Source organism: Bombus affinis, chromosome 11 (assembly GCF_024516045.1).
Source record: "Bombus affinis isolate iyBomAffi1 chromosome 11, iyBomAffi1.2, whole genome shotgun sequence".
Taxonomy (NCBI): Eukaryota; Metazoa; Arthropoda; class Insecta; order Hymenoptera; family Apidae; genus Bombus; species Bombus affinis.
In genome coordinates this window covers 1497445-1524964 of record NC_066354.1, presented here as the reverse complement: position 1 = coordinate 1524964, position 27520 = coordinate 1497445, and the positions used below count along the sequence as shown (strand labels likewise).

At 35.7% G+C, this 27520-nt stretch overlaps 1 protein-coding gene across 2 annotated transcripts; it reads left to right on the top strand.

The window, feature by feature from the left end:
• The first annotated feature begins 35 nt into the window (after window positions 1-35).
• LOC126922050 (putative ferric-chelate reductase 1 homolog) lies at window positions 36-27393 on the top strand. Of its 2 annotated transcripts, XM_050734242.1 has the most exons (13): window positions 45-632; window positions 3058-3284; window positions 13717-14039; window positions 14948-15039; window positions 19076-19235; window positions 22247-22444; window positions 22718-22813; window positions 23265-23421; window positions 23982-24208; window positions 25037-25277; window positions 25375-25487; window positions 26165-26278; window positions 26365-27393. In XM_050734242.1, the coding sequence occupies exons 3-13, from the start codon at window positions 13719-13721 to the stop codon at window positions 26503-26505; spliced, it is 1860 nt and encodes a 619-aa protein (XP_050590199.1). In that variant the 5' UTR covers window positions 45-632; window positions 3058-3284; window positions 13717-13718; the 3' UTR covers window positions 26506-27393. The 2 variants fall into 2 exon arrangements, with proteins under 2 accessions (XP_050590198.1, XP_050590199.1); XM_050734241.1 differs by lacking the exon at window positions 3058-3284 and having other exon boundaries at window positions 36-632.
• Window positions 27394-27520: the final 127 nt, after the last annotated feature.

Sequence of the window (27520 nt, the reverse complement as noted above, 5' to 3'; positions counted from 1 at the left end):
ACTAGGTACGGACCTGATGTGGTCTCACGGGCCTTTCAACTCGATCCGTATATCCACTACACAGTCTCTCGTAAGGTGTGGTTCTCAGCGTGCTGGTCAGAACTATGCTCGTTCGGAATCAACAAGTGCTTCTCGAGACTACGTCGAGGAAACATTTGACCTAACCGAACTTAGTGAACATCTTTTTCTTCTCGTAACCTCGCGTGCAAAGGAGAGTTTGAAAGGTGCGCGCATAGGTGGCAGAAAGATTCGCGGAAATTGACCGCGTACACAGATTGGCTTGAGTTCATGATCTTCTGTTGCAAATATTATGACACCGGTTTGACTCGGTAGATTGTACAGATTAACCTTTTCACTTTGGGATTCGATCGCGAGACCAGAATCGCCGACATTGTGTTGCTTCTTGTGGTGATCGATGACTCGGTGAATTATTGGTTTTTTTGCGTTGAAAGATGCATCTATGACGCGTGTGTTCCCTCGCCAGGATCAACGAGGATTCTATATGTACACCGGAGTTCCGCTACACGTGACTTCACGCCTTGCCGACTGCGTGTTTATTACGCTGTAGATTTAACTCAATACACAACATAAGATTGAAGTTGACGAGAGAAAATCACCAAGTATGAAGCACCGTGAGTACAGATCTCGAGATGTTATTTCGCAATTAAGGATACGAAACAAGAGAAACGTTAGTTGTAGATGTGTTATACTATTGAAAAGACTAAATAATTCCCTATTTATTGTAGTTATCTTCATAAACTATGATAAATACGAATTGATATATACATTTGCGTTTATTTACAACTTCTTACTGAAGCTTCAAATAATCTATGTTTATACAACTTTCATTTCTTATTTAAACTCATAAGACATTCTAACAATGTTTGGTAGAAACACCTTTTAATTATCTAAGATGTATTGCATTTGTTAACATAGAATCATTCGACTTCTAGTTAGGGTGTTTCCAGTGGTAGGTTGTTTCATCGATAATGGGGTTTATTGATGGATAGATTCAACGCGGTTCATTGACCAAATTCAGCATGCGAAAGTCGCGACCCTAGCGTAACATACAGATGACAGATTTCCATTGGTCGCACGACATTTGACATAAAAATGAAATTTCACGCGGAATTTATTTGATGGAAAGAGTACTCGTACAAAAAAGTGACTAGTTTCAAGACGCCTCTTGGTAAAATAAAACCATGACAAATACAGTCGTGGTTCATTCCATATTCTATGGGAACTGCTTAAAAAACAAGTTTTCTGGTGCACCTGTCACCAGCCAGAACGTTTTTATATTCCTGCACGTGGCACGGTGCACAGGCGCTTCTTTGAAAGAATGAAAACGTTGAACTATTACGCGAAATCGATTTTGTTTCGACGCATAATGTTCCCAATGCAATTAATACATGAGCGTCTCGGTAATGTTTTAGAAAGTTAACCTTGCGTTTGAAGCTTCAACGAACTTTCTTTCTTTGTCCCTTTAGTAATTGATTCTGAATCGATTATCAATAAGTAGTGCGTCGGATAGCATTAAAATGAATCGTTTCAACTTCTTTTCGATAACATATTTTTAAAAGCGTTTCGGAACCTTAACTTTGTCTTTAAGATATTATTTTCCGAATCGCGAGCAATATTTTTGAATATTTTATAAAGGTACGGAAACCTACTGCTTCGATATAATGTGTACTGAAAAAAACAAGTCAATTGTTAATAGTTGGAGAGAATTTATAATAATTTATAGAATAGCGTTTTAGCATAATTTCAATTTATTCTGACGTTAACTAATTATATTACCTAACTAATTTGATTTATTAGAAAAATAAATATGTTGTATTAATTAAATTGCTAACAGGTTGATTAAATTTTTTAAATCGTAAATAGTAAAATCAGTATAAATTTAAAATAATATTCCAGCTAATGTTTTTATGTTTGTTAATAGTAGCTGTTGATAATATTTTTTAAGTCTGCTCGCGTAATAAATTAATTCGTCGTATGTCGTACTAACGACAAAAGCATGAAATTTCTAGAACACGAACGCGGGTATACATGAACGAAGTAATAAACACATAAAATATTATATTAACATATGGTTTGACATATTAACGTAGGAATCTAGATCGCTCAGAGAGGAATTTCTAGGACAGGAAAGTAACGTTACTATGGTTACACGTTCGCCAAACACTTAGTTTACTACTTGATTCTATCGGAAATTGTGAAATATTTCGATGTATAAAATTATTGTTCGAATGTAAAATGTCCATCGAATCATAAATATTTTCCATTTAACTAATTTTTTTGTTAATTTTTATTCTCTGATCATGTTTCATACAATTTTGATGACTTTTTTTCAGTTCACTAATAAGTGAATTCAAATAGAAGATAAATGATATGTAATGTTATTTTATTTGCACAAGTGACGTGTAATGTGTGATACCACGCAACTGACTCATATGCTATTCCATTATGTATAATTCATAAGAGCACGTATCTTTCGACACGATAGAGGCACCGTGCAGTATCTTTGTGCGAGTTTTATTTTTGGATTTTCGTATAGGACAATGTTTTGCGTCACGTGTCGAAAATGACGATATTTTAAAGAATATTCAAAGTCTGCATCAACTTATTTATACCTCGCTCTTCATCCTTATGCAATATCCAAACAAAAAATAAATTCTAAGCTTCTGAAGCTGATATATAAGGAAAGAAAATGTGAAATAAAAGATGTATACATCGAAGTATTTTTTAGGGTGTAAAATACACATAGTTAGGTAGAGAAAGATATTTACGCATCGTTGTTTCTTATTTATTCACACACAGATTAAGTTCACTCATATATTAAATTTTTTTGTAATCCGAAATCTACATAAACGTTATACTTTAATCTGCATAAAGTATATTAATCTGAATATAAAAAATTGTTATCCGCGAAATGAGTTAATCTCAGAGAAACGAGAGCTCTAATAGAAATATTTAACATAGAAAATACTTTCTCAGTACTCTTTCTAGCCGTTATACGCAATAACATTCAGGTTGCTTCTTCGTTTTTCATTTCAGACGTGCACTTTCAATCGTCAATCATATCGAACGATAATGACGATAAAAAACAAAAGGAGAGGCAAGAAAGGAAATTGAATTGTCTCTTTTGCCGCAGAAAGTACCATTTCGCTGTTAGAAATTTCCTTTCGTGTGATAGCTACGGGATCGAACGAAAGCGCAATTCCTTGGGTTAACTCGGTCACAATATAACATTGTGCATTCTCCGAACTACGATCCATAGATCGGTGAGTGAGCAGCAGCGTTGTTATGCGCGCGCGTGCATCGCGGGTGGAACGAGTCGTAAAATGCAACGCGGGAAGCCTTGTGCTCGTTGCTTCGAACAATACCGTAATGATACATGATAATAACCGGCGAAGCGTGATTGCCGTGCTTCTTAACTCTTCATCTGTCATTCAAACGTTGTTTTTAATGAATGGATTTTTATCCTCCCGGCTTCCCCCGTTACAAACTCCATCGATGAAAAGAACAATGTGCCCGTTTAAGCCTATTGTACATAATACACATGCACAAGCTTGTATTTTTCGCTTTACCACGACGAGTAATATTTAAAATAGGCTACTGATCAGAAGGATCTGCACACTTGTTTATTTTTTGATATAATGTAATTTAATTGGGGAACTATATAAGTAGAATAGAAACGATGAGTTGATTTATGATGGCTATACTCAGTATTAGTAGTTTATTATTATAGCATATTAAACAAATTTCTAAAAGACTAACTATGCAATGAAATATTGGCATTTATGCGAGTGAAACGGGTCATGGCATAATTTCTTAAGAAAATTTATAACAAAACGTTCTGGAGAAGACTATTTAATTTATAATACACAGAGCAATTCTTCTAAACTCATAATAAACTGTCGTCGCTAGTTCAATCAAATATACCTAATAAATTTTAATGAATATCAATAGATACATCAATTATGTCAATCGTGTATTGAGCTTCGATATAATGTCTGTAAATTTTTAAATAAATAATTAAAAGTTCTCATTACTCGGTGATTTTACAAGAACATGATAAATATCGCTTTTAGCCATTACTTTCTCATTAATTTATATATTTTACTAATATTTATACATTATCGCTATAGGTTGGATAAAATGTCTGGAATCTTAAGCGGGATAGTGTATGTACTCAGTGTGTTTGAACGAAAGTTTGCCATACATCGTCGACTATATGTATCGTACACGATGGTATCTGTATTATTTCAATAATACATATAAACTGTTGGAAATTATGAAGATATTAATCTCGGCGAATAATACTCTGGCACGATGACTTATGTTCATGTTTGAATGTACGGCATTCATAATATGCGTTTCGCTTTTTCAAACGTTTGTGGCTGACTAATTACGCGTTTTTACGCTGCCTGTTTACATTTTGTCTAGTCACAACGCGGATATAATAGGTACATGTGGGATAAAAAATATATCTCCTAATGGAAAATATGCAAGTAAGATATCGATCATCCGCTATTCCATGCAATTAAAGACGTTGAAAAACTGACAATTAAGCAGCAAGTGCTAATGTCGATGGAAAAGTTCTCCATTGTTTTAGAGGGTCAAGGTATAGATCGCAACACAATTTCGATTTAGGTATGCTGCGAATTGTAAAATCGTATCTACTCACGAACACGACGTTTTGCAATGTCTCTTACTCTTTTCGCAACGATACGACGCATCGAATGTTTCACAGAGAGAGAATATTCTATCGTCGTTAGTATTAGAAAGGCTTGCGACAATACGAAGACCCGCATTCATAAAAATTATCAAAGGTACAAGAACAAAACTAGTATAAGATAAAAATTGTAAGATTGCGAGAAGGTTAAATTTTCCATAAATGCATAGAAACGTGCGCTCTAATCGTCGCTATTATCACGAATAAAATTCGTTGACACTGAAACATTATTCGCGAGACAGCGAGCTGTTTAATACGTCTTTTGTAGTTGGAATTCTCGTACACACTCAGTTAGGTAATGTTTGCATGCAGTCTTGAAGATTTCTCTTCGTTTTCACTCTATAGAGATGGGATCGTTGGTGTATTAGCGGTAACAAGCTGTTATTCGCTTTCGAGTTACGCTTTCAAAACTGTAAAATCAAGAAATACGTATTTCGCATATAAAGTCGATCATTTTTCGAGATTTTAATTTAAATTTAGTTCGTGAGATATAATACGGAAAACCTTGGACTTATATGTAGAACTCTGAATATATGGAGTTCAGGCCCGTGAACCAGTGGGATGCAAGAATTTCGGATCTTTAAATATTTCGCGAATTTCGAAGAACATGGGAGGTTGAAATTTTGTAATATTTGTAAATCCGTGGAAGTTTTTGAGATGTCAGGAATTCATGGAAATGCTTGGAATTTCGGGCTGTTTAGGAGATTTCGAAGCAACCGAGACTTTAGAATCCTCAAGTATTTAGGGATTTTACAGGTTTAAAATAATTCAGAACAGTTTTAAAATCCCTACTAGATTCACCGAGTCGTAGGATTGTCTTCAAAATCTCAAGATTAATATGAAACTTTCTTTGGTAAAAGTGCACGAGTTTTCTGTATTGTGTCCGATGAATTTAAATTTATGTATATTAGTCTGTTGGGAATTCTTTGTTTTCCCTAATAGAGTCGTGGCTCACGTTTCGCTAGATTTCCTGATTCTAACGAACTCGATATCGGGACACGGGTTTGCACGTGCCATGATTTGTCGCAATAGCGTAAATGGACCATAACAGAAGTAGGCAAGCATCGACCTTGTCTCGAATGTTTCAGGCTGCAAGTATAAAATAAGTTTTGTAATTGTCCTTAAAACACAATTGTTCTTCTCATTGTGGCCATTTGCTCGTCCCGATAGAATAGTAGCGTAACACCATGATTTCTTCAAAACGAGGAGAGTTGTAGAGGATGATCTAAGTTTCCAGCAATTCACATAATTGAAGTCAATTATACACCACTGATTCCATCGAATACGATCGTATCTGTACAAAATTTGACTTCAGAAATATTCCTGCCAAGTGATACAAATATTTGAACATTTATAAAAACTTTTTTCCGAATATATATATTATGTGTGTTATACGAAACATTTGAAAATTTCATTAGCATTTTAATGAGACACGATTATCACGATTATATTGGTAAGATTTGAAATACATCTGAAAATTTACATAGAAATTACAACATATTTATTGCAAGTTTAAACTTCTCAGAGATCGTCAAAATATTTGATCAAATAATTATTCATTATATTAATAACTCACAGCATTCAGAAGGATCATATTTAACTAATTATATGTTTAATATCACTGTTCATATTATGTATTGATTTTTTACTGTAATGTAAGTACATGTTTGCAATAAATTTTATTGTAGATTTTCAGATTGTTTTCAAAATTTATCGATATAATCTTAACAATAATTTCCATAATAATTTAAGTCTCATTAAAATGCTAATAACATTTCGAAATGCTTCGTATGACACACATAATTCCATTCATAAAAGGTGTCTGCAAGTGTTCGAATATTTTCATGAGCCACTCTATTTGCAACGATATGAGAGTGTTTCAATACATATAAACAATAGTCTATACAGACAAAAATATTTGGACGAGTAGAAAAATGTCAGAAACGCGATCGTCAGTGGATTGCCAGTGTACAACGATTCAAAGACTGCCGAGTTTTGTGCAACCCACGCATGAAAGACGCTCACTTTCACCTATTGAGTTCTGCTGGACAACCCACGAGATTTCTTTGCTTGCACATTCCTAAACGACACTGAAACACCGCGCCAGTTATATTATGTAATAGGCAATAGCTTTAATAGATCGACCCTCGCCGTTGAGGCACGCGCAACAGCATTGCTCGATTCAAAGAGGAACGCGATAATTCTTTATCTTTTCCTTTTATTTTTCTTGGAAATGCAGAAGATATTTGTTAAAGTAGAGTACCTAGTAAGTAGATTGCATTAGATATGTATTTATGGAGAATTTGAAAGTGTAGTAACAAACGAAATGCACATAATACATAAAAGTATAGTAAGATAGTTCTAGCAATTATTTAACAGATTAACGAAATTGCTATTTAGGTGCCAGTCTTTTAATTATATTCGTGAAAATGTGAGCTTCGCATAAGTATCCGCAGTCTACTAATAAGTCCACAGATTTTTGTTTCGCGGATTGCGTTATTTTCTCATTGATGTATGAATCATGGCCGCATCTGGACAGCAGAATCTGCGGTTACGGTATTGCTAAATGCATAAAGTTGCGCCACGATAACCAACAGTCCGATGCACTAGACGTTCTCGATCTTTTTCACCGACGAAGAAAAATACCTAACGCGAACCTATACGATTTAATAGAGGGAAGCACGGATTTGTTTTATCTTCCCTTATCCGAATTTCTCTCTTAATTTTTCATCCTCTTTTACAAGATTATGAAAATGCTCGCGAAAGGAAGCTTGCGTATCCTGCTTGCGAGGATAACATAGATCAAAATTTTTTCAAGTTTTCAGAGCGAAGCTGATTAAAAGGTGAGTATGAACTGTAAGTTCGACTTTTTAATCTCTCTGCTCGTTTTCGATCTCTCTGCTCTTTTTTCTATTTATTACTAAGTAGTACAAAAATACGCTTCATTTGTTTCATTATAATGTAAAGAAAACGCGAAGTGATATACTCTAGTATTATTTTATTTTATTTATTAGAATACATAGCCCTCGCCTATCGATGGTAAAGTATGAACAGCAACATCAAAGTTATCGTTTCGATTCTAAGTAATCGAACTTTTTAAAAATTTACTTCATTTGAAATTCTTAATACTTTTCGAAAATCATAGAATTCCTACATGGTTTACGTTTCACTTTTGAATAAATTATTCTCATTTTCGTTCGAATTACTTTTATTCTGTAATATAGAAACATTTATAGAAACATTTATATCGATGAAAAGTATTTAATTTATGAAAATCATTAATAAATGTTTATCTAATTTTTCTATAAATCGTTTATCTAATTTACGAAATTATATACATTATGAAATGGTTAATACAAGGACAGAAAAAGAGGTATGAAAGTTCTCAACGTTGATGGCACTAAATATAATCGAAGCAAGTGCAGAAATGGAGCAGCGGGAATTCCGGTCAGTTTAGAGCGGTGACTAATGCTTCACATTCACAATGTTAAACTGTTCGATAGTCGCGGGTGACGTATACGGAAAAGTAGTCGTATAAGTCATGTATCTATACACATTCTGTCACTAAGAAACTACTACGAATTTTCCAACGTTATAAAATGTAGCTGGTTTTATTATGCGCACGTAGATATTCTTGGAATTGTGTCGATATCCTTGTATCGTCTTCGCAATTATTCCATAGTCTGGAACGTGTAAAAAGTAGATTGAATAATGCGCGTCCGCTTCGTATAAGGACAGTTCGTCGATGGTATTTGTTCTTCTGTACAGACTAGTCTTACGAGTTATGGGACTGTCTAACGTGATACGACTTTGACGCTCGTTCATTAGTATGAAATCTTCATCGGACCGACCAACGAAGAAAAAATTTGAAGAAAGACAGAAATTAAAGTAGAAAGTTTAAAGAGCGACCTTTGGTGTTTTTTGAAATACTTGAAAGCGTGTGAAGAGAGAAGAGAGAGATTGATCGACTAATATTGGTCTAATTAATGCGAATATGAAACTCGCGAATTATTTCAATAATTTATCCAACTAAATCCTTATCTAATTTTATCTCGATACGTTATTAATGTAGCTACTAGTAGCTGTAGAACTCCCACTTATCTGGACTCCATTTATTCGGGATTGTAACAGAACTGTAGTTAATACTCGATTAACTAAACTCGTGTTACGATAGAATTTACATTGTTCGAACGTAAACTTATATCATTTGGAAGAAAAATCGTAGGTAAAAGAATTGATATTGGCAAATTCTCGTTACACTAATTCGAATTAAACAATGGGTTTCAAATATACTGTATGCGTTATATAAAAGTCGTATATTATGTCGTGTTCATCAAAATCATCATGATTACATTCGTAAAGTTTGTAAGAAATAGAAAAATGTAGGTATATTTAAGGCAAGTAATATATAGTATTGTTGAAGTGGTCACCACTTCTAGGAAAACTCCACATCTGGTCTTTTTAGCTTTCTCAAGCGCTGAAGCCATTGTCACGTAAAATAAGAAGCAGGAGGCTCGAACGAAAAGAAAAAATTAAGATAACAAAAAAAACGAGGGAATTTATTTCTGAATTTACACTGACTGCGATTTTGTTCTGAGCTCCAGCCGTGACTTTCCAAGACTGAAGCTCTTACAATTTGACTTTCGGTAACATCTGTTTCTTCTTTGTTTGTCATCCCTCAATATCCCCACTACCCTGTAGGCGTACGTGACCGCTGTCACGCTTCTAGGACATTCGGTGGAAGGACCGTTAGGATACAGATGACTCATTAGGCACTTCGGCGATATACATTGTCGCCAAGGCCGCCACATCTCTATCTCCATCATCGGTCCATCGGATTTGAAGTATGCCGGTCGTGACACCATCGACAGCACATAGACAAAAGAATAGCAGGGAGGCAGACCATAAACTGTAGACAGGCGACGTTGGCTTCGGGGTTTTCAGTCATAAAGTAACACTGCTAGCGTGCGGATCTGGACCAGCTCAAATTGTATTCCTGTATTTCATTATTAAGTCAAATATATACTTTGTATCTTACACTTCATCCACGCGTTTTTCTCTCTTTATATACTGAATAACCTCAACAGGTTATGGGCCCAGGGCTGTAAAGTGTAAGATAGCAACGCGAAGTGAATAAATTGTCAAAGTATTGTGCTTAGTAAAGTAAGTGATAGTGCCAAAATGGAATCTGCAAGTGCGAAGATCGAGATGTTACGTGGCGAAGAAAACTGGCTCCAGTGGCGTTTTGTCATGCGTACACTTTTGGAGGAAGATGACGACCTGATCGACGTGTGTGAAGGGAATCTGTGTCATCCAGGTAACAGTGCGGAGAAAGAAATTGCCCGTAAAAGATTTTTGAAGGCAGATCGGCTAGCGAGAAAATTAATTGTGACCTCAGTAGGAAAGAAACCGTTGGATCTTCTTTTATGTTGCACAACAGCACATGAAATGTGGAAAAAGTTGAATACAGTATATGACATGAAGTCGGATGAGAATCTAAGTATGGTCCAGAAGCAGTTCTTCAATTTTAAATGGGAAGAATCTGAAAATGTATCTTACAACTTATCAAAGTTGGAATTGATAGCGGCGAAGATGAAAACTCTTGGGAGTGAAATTGGCGAGAAAATGCTGATAACACGCATTTTATCGGTGTTACCGAACAAATTTGACCATTTTCACAGTGCGTGGGATTCGGTGGAAGAAGAAAAGAAGACCTTAGACAGGCTTAGTACCAGGCTGATGGCGGAAGAAATCAGATGGAAGAAAGACGACCAGGAAACATCGGTGGCGCTGGTAACAAAAGGTAACAATTATAAAAGGGAACAGCAGAAGCAGTCAAGCAAACGTGAATACGAGAAACAAGGACCAAGCTGTTTCAACTGTGGAAAAGTTGGCCATCTAAAGAAAGATTGTTTTAGATGCTTTACATGCAAAAGGAAAGGCCACACCAGCAAAAATTGCTTCAAAAATAAGAAAGGAAACAACAGCAGAGACAACCAGGAACCCAGAAATGAAAATCGAGATCACAGCGGAATTGGTCTATTAGGAAGCACCTCAACGATACAAGTGGCAAACCATGATGCTTGGATAATCGACTCAGGAGCTACGGATCACATGACAGGACGACAAGAATGGTTCAGCGTCTTCGAAAAATTCGATAACACGGTAAAGATAGAAATCGGCGATGGTACGTTCATGGATGCGTACGGCAAAGGAAAAATCAAGGTAGAGACTTTTGTGGACGGCAAATTGGTAGCATGTACAATGAACGATGTCTTGTATGTACCAGGTATGAAAAGAAATCTATTTTCCATTAGATCTGTTGTAAGAAGAGGTATAGATTTCTGTATTCTAAGGGAAGGGAAAAACTGCATGTTTCTACAAAATCAGAAAATAATAGCAAGGGGTTCTGTTATTGGAAATTTATATAAGGTCGACATGCGAGTTATCATACCGTCAGTTTGTAATCTTAGCAATAGAGCGGAGTCAAACGCGGACACACTGCAGTTATGGCACGAACGGCTATGTCATCAAAACATCAGACACGTTAAGGAATTTTTAAAGAATTCGAATATAAAAGTTGTAGAGGATAGTAACTTTTTCTGTGAAGGTTGCGCGTACGGGAAACACCATAGATCGAGTTTTCACCAGAAAACCAAGCATGCGACTAAACCTCGCGAAATTATTTATACGGATGTATGTGGACCCATGGAAGTCGAGTCATTAGGCAAAAAATTGTATTTTCTTGCGTTTAAAGATGATTTTTCCAAATTCACAAAGATTTACTTCTCACGACATAAGTCAGAAGTAATCGAAAAGTTAAAAACTTTTTGCCTAGAAGTCGAAAATCAATTCAATGATAAGATTAAAGAAATTCATAGCGATGGAGGGAAAGAATTCAAAAATAAAGAAGTTAAAGAATTTTTAAGAAGTCAGGGAATTAAGCATACGATTAACGTCCCATACACTCCTGAACAGAATGGCGTCGCAGAAAGAGAAAATAGAACAATAGTAGAAGCAGGAAGGTCGATGTTATATTCGAAATCTAATCTACCGCTGTTTTTATGGGCCGAAGCCATGAACACCGCAGTGCATGTCATAAATAAGACCGGGCCGACAAGACAAGACAAGAAAACACCATATGAACTGTGGTACGGGAAATCGCCAGATGTAGAAAAGTTTAGAGTTTTCGGTACTGAATGCTTTGCACACATACCTGCGGAAAAGAGAAGGAAATTGGACAGAAAGGCTAACAAAGGATATTTGGTAGGCTATCTAGATGACGGACGAGGGTATCGAGTGTACGTGCCGACCGTAAGAAATGTAATATTAAGCCGTGACGTAATATTTAAGCCCGAATTAGAAACTGAAAAATTCGTTAATTTAAGTTTACCGAAAATTGTCGAGCGCGAAGATGTGCGTGCACAGAGCGATAGAGTATGTACGCATGAAAGTGCAGAGAGTGAAACTGAAAAACAACCTTTTATAACTAGCGAGAATGTGAGACAATTGAGAGATAGAGATAAGATCAAGCGAACCGATTTTTATGGTAACCCAGTGTCACGTAAAAATAAAGAGAAATTTTATAAGGAAGAAGAAGACTTTATTTTCACTTGGTTTATACAAGTATAAGACACTTCCGAACTCTAGCCGTGACCGTACGAGAGTGAGTCTTACAATCTTTTACTTTCGGTCATCTGTTCTCTCATTATCCCCACTACCCTGTAGGCGTACGTGACCGTTGCTACGCTTCTGGAACATTTGGTGGAAGGACCGTTAGGCCATAAATTAATCCTCAGGTACTCCGCCAATATACATTGTTGCCAAGGTCGCCATGTGTTCCTCTCGTCGGTCCATCGGGTTCGAAGTATGCCGACCGGGACACCATCCTGTCCGAGGTGTGTGTGTGTGTCCTGGTCTCTGATGTGATTTACGTTACACCAGTAACGTACGTAGCGGAAAAATTACCAGTGGATTTTAACGAAGCGATGAGATCCGAAAAGAAAGAAATTATGTGGCTAAAGAAAATATTTCTCGAATGCAAAATAGAGATATTTAAGTATACACTATGTGTAGATAATACTAGTGCCGTAAAATTAATTAAGAATCCTGAATTCCATCAAAGAAGTAAGCATATTGATGTAAGATACCACTTTTTGCGAGATTTATACAATAGAGGCGAAATTGATGTAACATATGTAACAAGCGAAGAGCAACTGGCAGATATATGTACAAAGGCGTTGCCAAAACCAAGATTTGAATATTTAAGACAAAAGCTAGGTTTGAAAAATAAAAAGGATGTTAAGAGGTAATTGCTTATAGAGATGTAGAGTTTTTAGGGAGGGTGTCGAAGTGACTATCACTTCTAATATAAAAAAAAAAAAAAAAAACTCTACATGATCTGTTTAGTCTTCTCGTAGTTTTTTTTAGTAATAAATTAATTTGAATGGAAAAGAGAAAGGCAGCTGGCAAATGTATTTGTGAAGACATTGACAAAATCAAGGTTCAGATATTTACGACGAGAGTTAGAAAATATACAGTTTGTTGGGATGTAGAGTTTTAGGGAGGGTGTTGAAGTGGTCACCACTTCTAGGAAAACTCCACATCTGGTCTTTTTAGCTTTCTCAAGCGCTGAAGCCATCGACAGCACACAGACAAAAGAATAGCAGGGAGGCAGACCATAAACTGTAGACAGGCGACGTTGGCTTCGGGGTTTTCAGTCACAAAGTAACACTGCTAGCGTGCGGATCTCGACCAGCTCAAATTGTATTCCTGTATTTCATTATTAAGTCAAATATATACTTTGTATCTTACACTTCATCCACGCGTTTTTCTCTCTTTATATACTGAATAACCTCAACAAGTATGATCGCGGTAGTACTTATTTAATAATTCAATTAAGCAATTTAATTTATTAAGTTTCGTAATTTAAAAGGAAGGTCGTATATGATTAAATGTGTAAAATTTGTATGTTACAGTAATGAAAGGAACGTTTATAATCTTCCTAAGCGTTCTCTCGTTGAGAACGCTGGGTCTGCCGACTGGAGCACCGCCAGATTCATGCAAAGATCTGATGCCTCGTCATCCTGGAAGCGCGAAGCAGGAAACTTACCCTCCTCCTTACCAAGTTTTACCAGCTGCAGGACAAGGCAGAGTCCGGTTAATTCTGGGAAGTCCTCACGGTCTTGCCTACGAGGGTTTTATGATACTTGCACATGACTCCGAGACCGGTGAATTCGTTGGAGAGTTCGCCAACTTACCCGATTCGGCAAGAATCGTCGAGTGCACACCGGGTATAAAGGTAAACACGTTACTGTGTCATGAGTTATTTTATTAAAGTTTTCAGATATTTACCAATTTTAAAATAAAAAATAGATAAAATGATAAATTCATAAAATATTGGAATAATGTTATATATTATTCTATAATTACTATATATTCTTAAGGATTACAGGAAAGAGACACGACAAGTTACACTTTCTGTCTTTTATAGAAAATCACTTTTAGAATTCAATATTACATACTATCAGCTACTTCCACATTACGTAAGATGTTATTCCATTCAATTTAGATTCGATTTATTAGATTTATTAGACTTCTAGAAATATTGATTGTTCCAACATTAGCTATTCTATTGGTTTCACATAAAATTTCTTGAAATCATTATCTATTTTTAGAAGGTAATAGGCCATTTTTAATTTCAACTATTTAATATATATATATTTAATTATGATAATATTATATAATCATTAAATAATAAGTAGGATAAGGCTATGAATAACAAGCGTACCGACCTAAATAATATACATACAGGAGCAGATAAATTAATAAATAAATAAATATGTTTCGTACGTTTTGATCGAAATAAGAAATAAAAAGTACCAGATAAGATAACATAAATAAAGTATATTGATTACATAATATGATACAAATGTTAAATAACGACACGAGTATCAGATACACTAACAAATAATTTAGCATATTGGTGGAATAAGGGTTTGAAAGGTGTTCTTCGAACGATTAGTACGATTCTTTTCGAATGATTAGAAAGTTTGATGATTTATAGTATTTCCCGATAGGATCGTTTTGATCGTAGTTAGCGAGCTCTCGAAGGCTACGTGAATCACGATGTCGTGCGCTCCCGAAGGACAGAGGCAAAGTGCTACACGACACGACGATTAAATGCTTTTTCCTTTTCCTTTTGTTAAGAACGCGGTGACTCACACGAACGTCAGCAAGAAGCACAATCTCGAGTTTGATTGGGAGGCACCTGTAAATTACGAAGGCACCATTGTTTTCAAGTGAGTATTTGATAGAACGCTCGCGGGTTTACGTTATTTCGTAATCTCGTTCAAATTTCTACCAATTGTTGTATATCCTTAGGAAATTTTGATACTGACTAAAAGTATCGCAGGTAATTCGATGATATCATGTATTTAAATATCGTACGCATTTCTTGTTTTTACAATGAATTTATTTTACTTCGGTTGAATGATATATATTGCAATAAACGTATTGCCACGATATGGCAGTTGAATGTGCAAGAGGTATGGTTTGTAAGAATGCGGAAGCAAGATGTATCAGATCATGAAAATCAAACCTTGTCGTACTTCAATACTTTCACATTAATCCTTTCGTAATCCTGTCAAGACTTTTTGCATTCAGAGATCTTGTACTTTCAATACTGCCATTTCAAGGTTGTATAACTCTTTCATTTACACCTAATTACAATAGAATTATTATGCGTTACAATTATTTTTAGTAGTGAATTTGTCTCATACTTCTCTACTTCCATTTATTTTATCTTTTTTAAATTCATTTAAATTTTCTTTATTTTCTCGCGTCCTCGAACCTTCTATTCTTCCTGATATTGAAGAAACATTTTCTTGAAAGAAATATTTGTATTTGGAATATTTTTCATCGTAACGAATGAATTACAAGTTTTTACACGGTTTGTAAAACGCCACTTTATATTCACCGCTTATTTTGCTTGATCATTTTTATCGACTACTCATCCCTGATTTTTATAATAATCGATACAAATAGCTTGCTTACTATCTACAAGATGAAGCAATAAAATAAAACATCACGGAAAAATAATTTCTGTATATATCATCAGATTCATTCCAATGCTTACCATTACAATCGTATCAATTATGTCTTATTACAGTGCTAATGAAGTTTTAAAGTGTTTTACATAACGCGTACGATACATATACAAAAGTTGTCTACGCCTACCTTTGTAGACATATAGATACCTAAGTTTTAAATCAAATAAAGCAACTCGAATACTCGAATACAAAAACTCTTGTAACTAGTAGAACAGAATCGATTTTCTGTCAGATTGCAATTTATTACACCAGTTCGCATAAAACAAATTGACTCTGCAATCATACAATAAACCGAATGGAAATTGACGATTCATCGTATTTAAAGCTAATGCAGGAATTCATCTGCAAAGTATCGATGAATCGTTCATTCAATTTCTGGAACAAAACTCGGTCTTCGGATCACGGTGTATATAGCTCACGCACGTAATATGCCGCGATCTGTCGCACGTATGAATTACGATTAGAAACGAACGAACGAACGCGCGTGGCACGGAGGCGCCTCGGCATCTCCCGTGCACGGAATACAATATAACACAGTTAACGGTGAACGGTGAAACGGCTAGGACATTCGTTATAAACTTTTCCGCTGGTAATCGGTGCCACCGGTTATTTCTGAATGCTCAATTAATACGGGGGACAGAGTGCTGCGCGAGCTCCATTAAAACTTCTCGAGAAATTTATGCCGATAACCATAAATAACCATTCGGTTCGTTCGAATTCCGCTTTTGACATGTCGCCGGTACTCTCGTTCATGCTACGTAGTTCATTCGTTTATTCTCCTTTTGATTCGGGTTATCGTTCTAGATATCGAAGCGATCCTTATTTTAATTTGGAAACCACGATAGAAGGGAATAATAAGTATATCGTTATTGATTTTATAATTCCATTGTCATCTTACGTCTAAATAGAAGCACTTTAGTACGATGTAATTGAAAATGAAAACAACCTGTTAGGATTGATGTGATAAAAACCTGTTAAAAGTAACTGACAAGCGGACGAAGTTTTATGGAAGCCAAAGAAATAATTATTAAAACGATATTTTAATATCCTTGCCGTATGAACAATGAACCCTTTATTGTGGATCTTACTATTGTGACGAGTAGTATTTTGAAAATTTTTAAAGGGATTAAGAAACACATATTTGGATTCAAACCGAAATAAAAAGATTTCAATTATCGGGAATTGGTCAACAACGAATTTTAAACATAGAATATATGACTTATCATGTTTTTCGTCTGTAATCTTCGTATATGTAATTAAAACGAGAAATCTCATTCGTATAAATAAATCTCTTTATACTTTTCTCGAATCTCTAGAAATTTATGGTTTGTTTGATTTCTGCTTTTAACACAGTCTGATATCTGGTCCACTCTCGTCCAGTTAGATTGTTCATTCGTTGATTCTCAGTTCGATACGAAGCCTTCCTCCTCGCTATCGAAACGATTTTTCAACATTAGACTCCGACTCGTTATTCGTTCTCAACATTGTTATCTTTTGTTTCCACGCCTGCACTGGTAATGGGTTGCATCACGTTGACCCGGAAGATCGTAATTTATAGTCTTATCTGCCGAGATGTTGGAATACGAATTGACGTTCCAATAACCCTTTTTTCTCTCCTTCTTTACGGAAACGGAGAGGAACGTAGGCTACGTTTCGTGACCGATTATGATGCATCGGCTAGAGTAATTGTAGGATCATTAAATGGAGTAACTCGAAGATGGTTTGACTTTCCAACTGACAATCCTCTGTTTGTTCGATTCGGAAGAAATATCTGTATATGTAATTAGGGAAACTTTCCAGTTTCGTTTGGTGTTTCATTGGTATTTAAAAGTTTGCACCTGTAAGTTCATTTGCATCCTGTATTGTCTGTTTAAACTTTTAAATGAAAGAAACTGCAAATGTTGAGATTTCTAAACTTTGGTATGCCTTTTATTTGCTTAGTTAGCTGCTTTCAAATGTACATAGTTGATATTAAGAGTACCAGTATATTTATTATTATTTACTTTAATGCTTCTAGTTGCAGCAAAGAAACGAGAACGTGTACAGTAATCTGAATAAATATTTTGTTTATGAGTACACTATGAAAGTACTTGCGAGTGAAATAACAATTTACATAACAATTTGATTACACAAAGTATTTGCATATATGTACCTCTTTTTTTTAATAAAGCGTTTCGTTTTTAATATAATTTTTGCGATCATATTGAGGTATTACCAAATGATATGAAATCTAAGTAGTAATTAATTAGTATGTAAATGCTATAATAAATATAGTCGTGTGCAAGATAACTTCGTTCGTGTTAAGTTATGTACAAACTTTCGATTGAAAGTATAAATAACCTAACACAAATGAAAATGATAAATGGTAATACTTGCATCATCTGCTTTTATTGTAACATTCTGATGTTACTGATAAAAACTGTTGATAAAAGCTACGACATTAACTCGTTTTAACATCGTATGTCGCAGCACACTCCACTGTAATTCACGTACACAGCTCACTGTTCATCAAATTAGGATCATACGCAATACTTCCATTTTGTTAATTACAATATGTCCTAATTACAAGTAAATACGTAGATGGTCATGTGCATATAATTTGTTTAATCCATTATCACACCATATCAAAGAATATCCGCATCGTTCATTATATCATCCAATTTGAGGATAAAAGTCCCAAATGTTTGTTACCGTAATGAGGACATGAAACGGTAATAAACGGTAATAAAGGCAAAGCACGGAAGCACAGTTATTAACACGTCTACCACACCATCGTAATTAATAAACTTCGTCAATAGAATTCGTTCAGACCCTTCAATTTTACAAAAAAAAAAAAAAAAAAAAAATCGAAAGTACTGAAAAATACGAATAGTCTTAATTCGTCCATCATGAATTTTAGCATATCGTTTATTCGAGCACATCCATAATTCGCTTACATATGTTTGCCTGAAATTGATCGAAGTGTCCATTGTCGGTAATATAGCTCCGAATGAAACACACGATATTCCTTGGACATTTGGCTATTGCACTCTCTCAAAGAACCAACATACCGTAATTACCGCAATCAATACCAGTACGGTATCTTCGTCCTCCTATCAGTCATTTGTACTTCGCTGAAACGCACCCATTTCCCTTTTCACCGTCCATGGATCGATACATGTTTCTCGTAACTCTCGTCGATCGTTTCTTTCTTTTTTTCTTTTCTCCCTATTCTACCACGTTGCAGGTCCACGTTCGCGCAGGATTACAGTACGTACTGGGTCGGCGTGGAATCGCCGCCAGTTAACGTTCGCAAGCGATCCATCGACGTATTGACCTCGTCTACGCCGATCAGTACACTGAGAACTACCACGCCGCCCTATTACAGTCCGACCGTCGATTACGAGGTAAGTATTCTGCGTCCCATTACATCCCGACCGCTGATCACGAGGCAAACGTGCTTTTCACACCCGATAATCATAGCCGCGACTGATCATCGACTATGCAGAGAAAGGGCTGGCGAAGTGAAATCGTGCCCTAACATTGAAATATTCAACCACTATCTCTTTGATAGCTGTTTACGATTGTGAACGTCTTTGATCGACGCGCTATGGTATTTACTATATCGGTTCGGAATGTCAGAAATATGAACTAGATTCTCTTGCTATTATATTTTTGACAAATTACTGATTGGCTATTTTATGGAGAAATTAACCGGTACCATAGGGTATTTCTATGAATATTCCATGGTAACGGTTGGACTGCCGATGTTTATGTATCTATAGGAAATTTGAAAATGCAAAAATTGCATAAAATGAACGTAGCCTGAAAAATATACAGCATATCAAAAGTATAGTGCTTTCTACAATATTTCGTAAGTAAAAGAATTTTTTTTATCGAGGTTCTACTTTCTTTATTATATTCTGAAAAATATTAATTTTTATAAAAATTCGCAGACAAAAGTATGAACCATATTCTGTTCTTATTACTATAACTTTGATATATGCCAGTACTTATAATAAAAAGATTGAGTTCTTAATAACCGCATTTCTATATAATTTAGCAAACACTATCTCATACAGCGAACAATGTTTTAATGAAAACTTACTTTAATGATTTTATGCTTTGTTAATCGCGTAAATTAATTTATTTGCAAGCACACAGGCGTATATTCGCAGTAGGTCAACAATTTAGTTAATACATATGTACATACACGTTGCGTACGGGCCTAATAAGAAGTAGTAATTTAGAATACTAAATAAATATTTGAAGTAATAAATCGATCATATTAAGTTACTTGGATCGGTTAAGAATTTCTATTACGTTTTAACATAGAAAGTACAAAGCAATATAATGGTTTTCTACAAACTTGAGAGAAATTTTAGAAATCTTTTGAAGTTGATTTTCAAAGGAATTTTTGATAAATAGATTTCACGATAATTAACGATATATGTGAATAAATGTATCTAAAAACACGAAGGTATAATTAATAACAAAACAGAAGGGTATAATTAATCAAAGAGTACATTGATAAGGGATATGCGTGTACAATAATTACGAGTTGAAAGTAAGTTTATATTCCGATGTACATTGGTTGGACGATATGCTGCTACATGTATTATGTATGCACAATTGCGCACATCTGCACGCTAGTTAGCTTCGTACAAATGCATAATTTCCATCGAACGGGATACGCTCTTGGTTTTATACTTTATATACTTTCGCCGTTCACTTTCGTGTATCTTCCGATCCGACCGCGCCCCGTAATTTTTGCTCCATTGTCCATTTATTTTTACGTGACTTTATCTTCGTCGCATCAACGCGCAACGCGCCTCGAGGATTAATCTGGGCCAATGGCGAAACGGTGAAACGTTGTGAAACAAAAGGGGACGATAAACTGCTTACTCGAGTCATATTTTAATTTTACTTCCCTTTTTACTAGGATGCTTCTTGGTATTGACAGATAGACTATGACTAATTTTATCACTGATCAATTTTTAGACAAATGATTCGAATATCGTCTGTCAATTTTAGTAGAAGATAATAAACCTTTTTCACCATCAATTTCCCATTATTTCATATATATATATTAGTAACGTTTATGTATAATTAATACAAATAGTTAAATCAAAATGTTCATGTACTTGAAAGCGGTAAGATATTAAACATATTATAAATAATATATGAAACATTTATTGCCTGTAAGAACGTATTAGTATGGAAAGAAACAGAAAAATAGCGTATCCCACTACGGTCACTAATACGGACACGCGTTCATCTTATCTTTATTTAACGAACAATTAAAGCAATCACGAGTCCAATTACTCCGTGTGATGTACAAAAATCTTCTTACGACAAAATCGGACGAACTCGCAGGTGTGCTTAATAGAAATGAAAAATGTATATACATACATGAAGTTGGTAATAGTCAGCTCTCGAAGTCCGCAATTATTCTGTTTCGCGAACTGTGTCTAAGTTGAAGGTCGGTCGTCATATTTCCCGTCCCTCCGAGACTTCGACCAATCTGCGTCTCTTTTGTCATTCGTGACCACTTTGTATTGTAATTAATCATTGAATTGATATCTTTATGTTCGAGCATTCAACGTTAATCACATTGCGTTGCGTATGCATTGTGCACCGCGGTTATAATTTTGATTCGAGTGTCATCTTGAATACGAGCTGCAAGCGTGTTTTGTTTGAATTGACTTCCGCGACAAATGAAAAGATACAGGTCGACGCGTTCTTTGCGTACCGTCCTCGTTACCGGTCCACTTTCGAAACGAGATCGACGTGAGAAAAGGCGACACGCGAATGAATCCACGCCGGTTTCTCGCTTGGAAACTTTATTGAGGAGTTTCCAGAGTGGCGGACTGAAACTACTCCATTAACCGGCTGCGACGCGAGCTGCTTCTCTGCACACACGTATCGCCGGTGTAGGATTTCTCGCCGCGGAAATATCTTCGTATTTTGGATGAAAATAAATCTTTCGGAAATCTCTTGAAACTTTACCGCCAGATTCATGCCAGACGATAAACGTGGTTGAAGAATCTATTGGCTCTAGGATCAACCGTACTCTTAACTTTGCGTGTTAACGTTTGTTCATCCTTTCGTATTATTAGATTAAATTATACGTAGATACTGTCCGTGCCAGATATGAGATGTGTATTGACACGACGAACTTCTATTTCTATTTCCGTGCGAAAGATTATTCTGTTTCTCTAGAGAAACTAGGAAAGCTGCCTGGAAACTCTGTTCTCGGTTGAAGAACTTGCGTTCGGTCCTGTATAAATCTCTGTGTTCTTCATACTCGATTCTCGAATCTGAAGATTGTACAAACGCTTTGAGTATTAACCGACGTATGATTTCTTCAGAACTTTGATGACGGCGAGTTATTGTATTTTAACGTGTTATTCTTTAGACGAAAGATGTTGAGGATCCTTTCTACGCCGGATGTAGCTCCACGAAGAATTGCTTTGGTACCCCAACTGGATGCATCGAAGCCAAAAATTGTATCGCTGCGGTTACTGTACTTGTTCAAGGAGAGCGATATCTGTTTGAATTGCAAGGACGTGATAGTAAATATGTCGCTGTTGGTTTATCCGATGACAGTAAAATGGTAATTTCTTGTTGATTAAAAATAATGTACTTTGATATATCGTGCTTAGTCACCCAAAAATGTCGATTAAATTAAATTATTTTAAATTGAATAACATTAATTATTTGCTACCTAAATAATTACGGTACCTAATTTAGATCGTGGTAAATTTTATACAACAATGGTTATATTGATTAGAGAAGTGTAGGCTTAGAAAGTATGTAGAATATTAGATTCAATTCACGTAATTCTACGGTGAACGATTATTTAATCCTTCGTATGTTACATATGCAGGGCGATGACAGTGTAGTTGAATGCGCGAACGAAGGAGGAGAAATTGCATTACACATGTCTTGGAACTCTGGAAAACGTAATATACGCCAGCCCATGGTACGTATTCTATTATTTATCATATTAAAGCAGGATACGAACTGAATACCAAATTCTGTCGTAGTAATAACAAATTTTATTCTGTGGCTGATTGCTAAGGTCAGTGAGTCTGCATCGCAATTTGCAAATTTAAAAAACGAACTTTGAACTTATTTTATTAATCGTTCGACGGCGAATAAGCATCCAATGATTCGAATTGAATAAAATTAGGATCAAAAAGAAAGAAGAAATTTCTACCTGCGACCAATATCGAGGTCACTGTTACGTGATCACGCGAGTCGCGAGCAAGTGAAATTAATACGATCTTGATTCAATGAGCCCCGCGGCGATGGCCGACTTTCACCTGTGTGTAACATTGTTACCGATCAGTTCTTTGTGGGAATGATTGCATCGATTCGCAGTTTACGAGAAATCTCTTGTGACCTTGATCCATTTGCAATTTCCTTTATAGCAGGAAGGAGCAGTCCAATTGGAGTCGAGTGCGATCAAGGATGACATAATCACGTGCAGATTTTGGAGAGAGAAGACCACGGTTGTTCAAGGCCGCGAGTATGACCTCGTCAGCACACCATACAATCTTCTCGTGGCAGCTGGCAAAAGTTTAAAAAGTACGTTCAATTTCATTTAATCCTGCGATACTACAACTACTCTGCCGGCCATAAGTATTAGGATACCTTTATTAGGATACGTTATATTTACTGAAAATCTCTAAGAGATTTTACCTTATTTAATATTTTACGTTACGAGGTACAAAATAAATAAAAAAATAAAGGTAATAAGAAGGATCCAATTTGGATCAAATATCAGTAGGACTTTTAATACTTATGGCTGGCAATTATATATTATACAACCTTTCTAACGCTATTCTGGGAAACTAAATATTCCAAAGTACTTTAAAATAAGTAAAAGACATAATTTTATTAGTGCAATGACAAAGTATTTATTCATCTATCATTATTCTTAGAAATAAAGAAAATAAAAATGAATAAATGCAATAATTTCGCGATTGAGGATACTCTACAATGAACCTAGATACACGTTTCTGATGAAATGATTTTTTCCAAGAACTCTGCTGAAACTTTTCTTTTTCTCCATCTCCCTTATCACGCGATGTGAAACGATTGAAAAACGGAGAAACGTTTAAAGAAACATTTGTCGAAACATTTAGGTAACGGTATCGGATTCCATGACACGGCGTACGACGCGACCGGTGACGCAAAGTTATTATCCGACGTTGGTGGTTACACTACGGCGAGCAACATTCTAATTCGTGTTCACGGCGCTCTAATGTTGGCGTCTTGGATCGGTACAGCGTCGATCGGCATTCTTCTGGCTAGATACTACAAGCAGACATGGGTCAGGTCACAGTTGTGCGGAAAGGACCATTGGTTCACCGTAAGTATCCAATTTTTCCTATAATCGCGCGCACAACTGGGCTACTGGTAAGATCTCGACCCAGTGGAAGTAACGACTCCGAGGTTGCGTGTGATGGCACCTATTTGACGGGGCGATGCTCTTGTCTCTGGGTTCATGAGTTGGGGATCGAGGTTAATCGGAGGAACCGCGAATGGAAGGGCAATTTGATAATGTCACGGGGGTGGCTCTTTCCGAAAATTACCAGTCGACGCACGAACAGCGTGATTGCAATTTAAATCGAACACATTAATCATTTTGCGTAATCAGATTTTAATTGGGAGACACCGGGTGAAATTGTACCGATCGTCGTGAGAATTGTTTGCTTTATGGCGTACGGTCCATACGACAATAAATATGCTCGTAATGTTACGTTCATAATGAAATGACAAGAATTAAATTGCTATTGAGATTGGTTAAACGTATCGATTTTGCTCGACAATTAGATATTTTTCATGTAATGCGATGAATACTTATTAATTTGGCTTTTAGTATGCAGAGCACGCTACATTTTTTAAACAGCGTACTGTACTTGACGTTGTTGAACTCGAGAGTCTAAACGTTCCGAAAGAACACTTAACTTTGGCCGATGTCCAAGGATGATATTGAACGTATCTTAGACGGCTGAAGGATACTTATTAACTTCAGATTATTTAATATCCGGTTCGAGTATTCATATATTATAATAATATCGCCGTCACTTATGTTCCTCACTTTGATGTCACTCATTATGAGAATTTAATTCTATCGATGAAATACAATGAATATTATCGACAAGAATATGTTATTTTGCTCTGTTGTTTACTCAAGTGGCACAGATTCATTATGATACTGACATGGTCGATGACAATAGCGGCTTTTGTAATAATATTCGTCGACTTGGGTGAGTGGAGTTTGGAGGTGATACACGCGTCCTTGGGACTAGCGACCACGATCTTAGCCTTTATTCAACCGTTTATGGCAGCCGCGAGACCTCACCCAGGAGCACCGCGAAGACCTCTTTTTAATTGGGCGCATTGGTTAGTTGGAAACACGGCACAGATTTGCGGCAGTAAGCTTCTCTTCTTTTTCATACTGCACGTGTTTTTTGTGTACTTCTTTTCTCCACGGACAATGGATTAACCGACGCATTGAAATTCCTTTCACAGTAATCGCAATTTTCTTTGCGGTCCGACTAAATAAGGCCAGACTGCCGGAATGGGTTGACTGGATTCTGGCAGCTTACGTGGTATTCCATATTCTGACTCACCTTATCTTAACGGTAAGAATGATTTTTGATATTTCGAAATCAAAATTCTTGTACATTCATTCGATTTGTACGAGTTTGGGCAATGTACATTATTTTATCTATAGCGGATATCTTATTTTCATCTATAAATGGATATCTTGAAAGAAGTCGAATAAATAGACTGAAAAAGGGTGGTAGTTGAAATTTTACAAAAGAACAACTAAATGTGTCAAGACTGTCTTAAGGTTAACTTTTTTTTTAATGCGTCTTTTTTATCTGTTGCTCCAATTAACCTTGACAAACTTGTTCAAATACCGTGCTATTTTGTTGTTACGCTTTCGATGATATCCATTTGTAAATGAAAAATACATTCACCTTGATTATAATTATTATATAATATTTCTATTTCACTATAGGCTATAATTTATCGTTTTTAATATTCAGATAGTTACTAACGACATAAAGTTTCGAATTAATTCGCCGTGGATTATTAATGTTTTAGAGGAATCAGTCTTCTTTGATCCCGTATGCAATTAGTAGTTCCATATCATGTCTAATATATTTCATATTTTATTATGCAGACCACTGTTGAAAATCACTTCAATTATACAAGCGCGATTTCGAGACAGGCAAGCTGGATCAGCTTTGGTACTAAGTCGGATATTTATAGAGGATCGTTATGTAACGAAGGAAATCAATGTATGTTATAGCTCATTGGATATGCCTCTGACAGACAGGCGAGTCAGAGGGTGAATTCATTTCCGATGAAAGACATGCACTCTCGTGGTTCAATGGTCCATCCGGATGCAAGACAGGATGCTCCTGTAAGTTTCTTGCTAATAAGAATCGGCGCGGTGCGCCGAGAATCTCTGAAAATCTTCACCGTCTCATTTCTCATTCTGTTCGATAGTACACTGTAATCAGGAAATTTATCTTCGGTATATATTTCACCATGATCGTCCTATTCACCTCAGCTCTCATTGCAATCACCGTACTGGCGCCTATAGAAGACTTATGGGTTACCTTCATGAACAACATTAAAAATTATTAAGTTACCGTGTAGCGATAAACTGTGCGTGAGATTCGTTTGACCACGAATTATGTACACTGCTGTGTCAGGAATATTATTGCGATAAGTTACAAACTGTTTCGCATTGAGTATGTCCTCGAGTGACTGTTTATAAATATGTAAATGAGCATCGAATCGAGATAAATTATCGTTTACAGAGATAACTCCAAAGTGTGAGTTATATGATAATACGTATTATATTATTTGATACATCGAATGTTGAAAAGTACATAGTTTGAAGTTTCTCATAGTAGAAGTATAATAAATGGTATATCATATCATGTTACAAGCGGTAGTACGTAGAATATCTAAGTGCATTGATTCGATGTATTCTCCCATCGACCTTAAATATCTTCGCATATTTTCAATCTTCGCTTCCTTTTACTTGGTAGACTGACTTCTGATAATTGATTGAATAAGTATTCGTGCAAATTATTCGTACAAATGTCCGTCTAAAATAAGAGTATAACTTAAACATAAAATATAAAAACATATTTTATTTTTTTCTATATATGAAAGAAGGCATTAGTTTGTTTATATCTGCGAGATTATTCGCAACACATATATTGTTGTTAGAAGCTCTCAAAGAGTTCTGTCTGTAAGGTACTTTTATATTTAAGTTGTCTTTATCGGTAAGATATACGCAGATTATCCATATTTATGATGTAACGTTTACAGTATTAGTTTTTACAACATATGTATTTTCGATTTTTACACGTGTTTAGATTTATTTTGTACTACGATAAGTGTTATTCTATAGGTGAGTGCAAATAAAAGTTTGTAGAAGTATTATGGAATTGCGCTTAATTAACTGACATCATAATGTTTTCATATGTTATTGATTGTTAATAAATAAAAGTATATACAGAATCGTGTGTTGTGTGAGAAATAATGTAACTCAGCAAAAGTACCTTTTTGGCTTGAATTCATTGTACTAAACGATATTAGATACGTATACGTAAGTGTAGATAAAAGCATCGTCAGCGTTTTTCACAAT

What these genes read in the sequence shown, in the direction of transcription:
- LOC126922050 (XM_050734241.1), top strand. An exon ending in GTCCGACCGTCGATTACGAG is followed by an intron (nt 19,236 to 22,246) that starts GTAAGTATTCTG and finishes GTTATTCTTTAG; the next exon opens with ACGAAAGATGTTGAGGATCC. An exon ending in CACGGCACAGATTTGCGGCA is followed by an intron (nt 25,278 to 25,374) that starts GTAAGCTTCTCT and finishes TTCCTTTCACAG; the next exon opens with TAATCGCAATTTTCTTTGCG.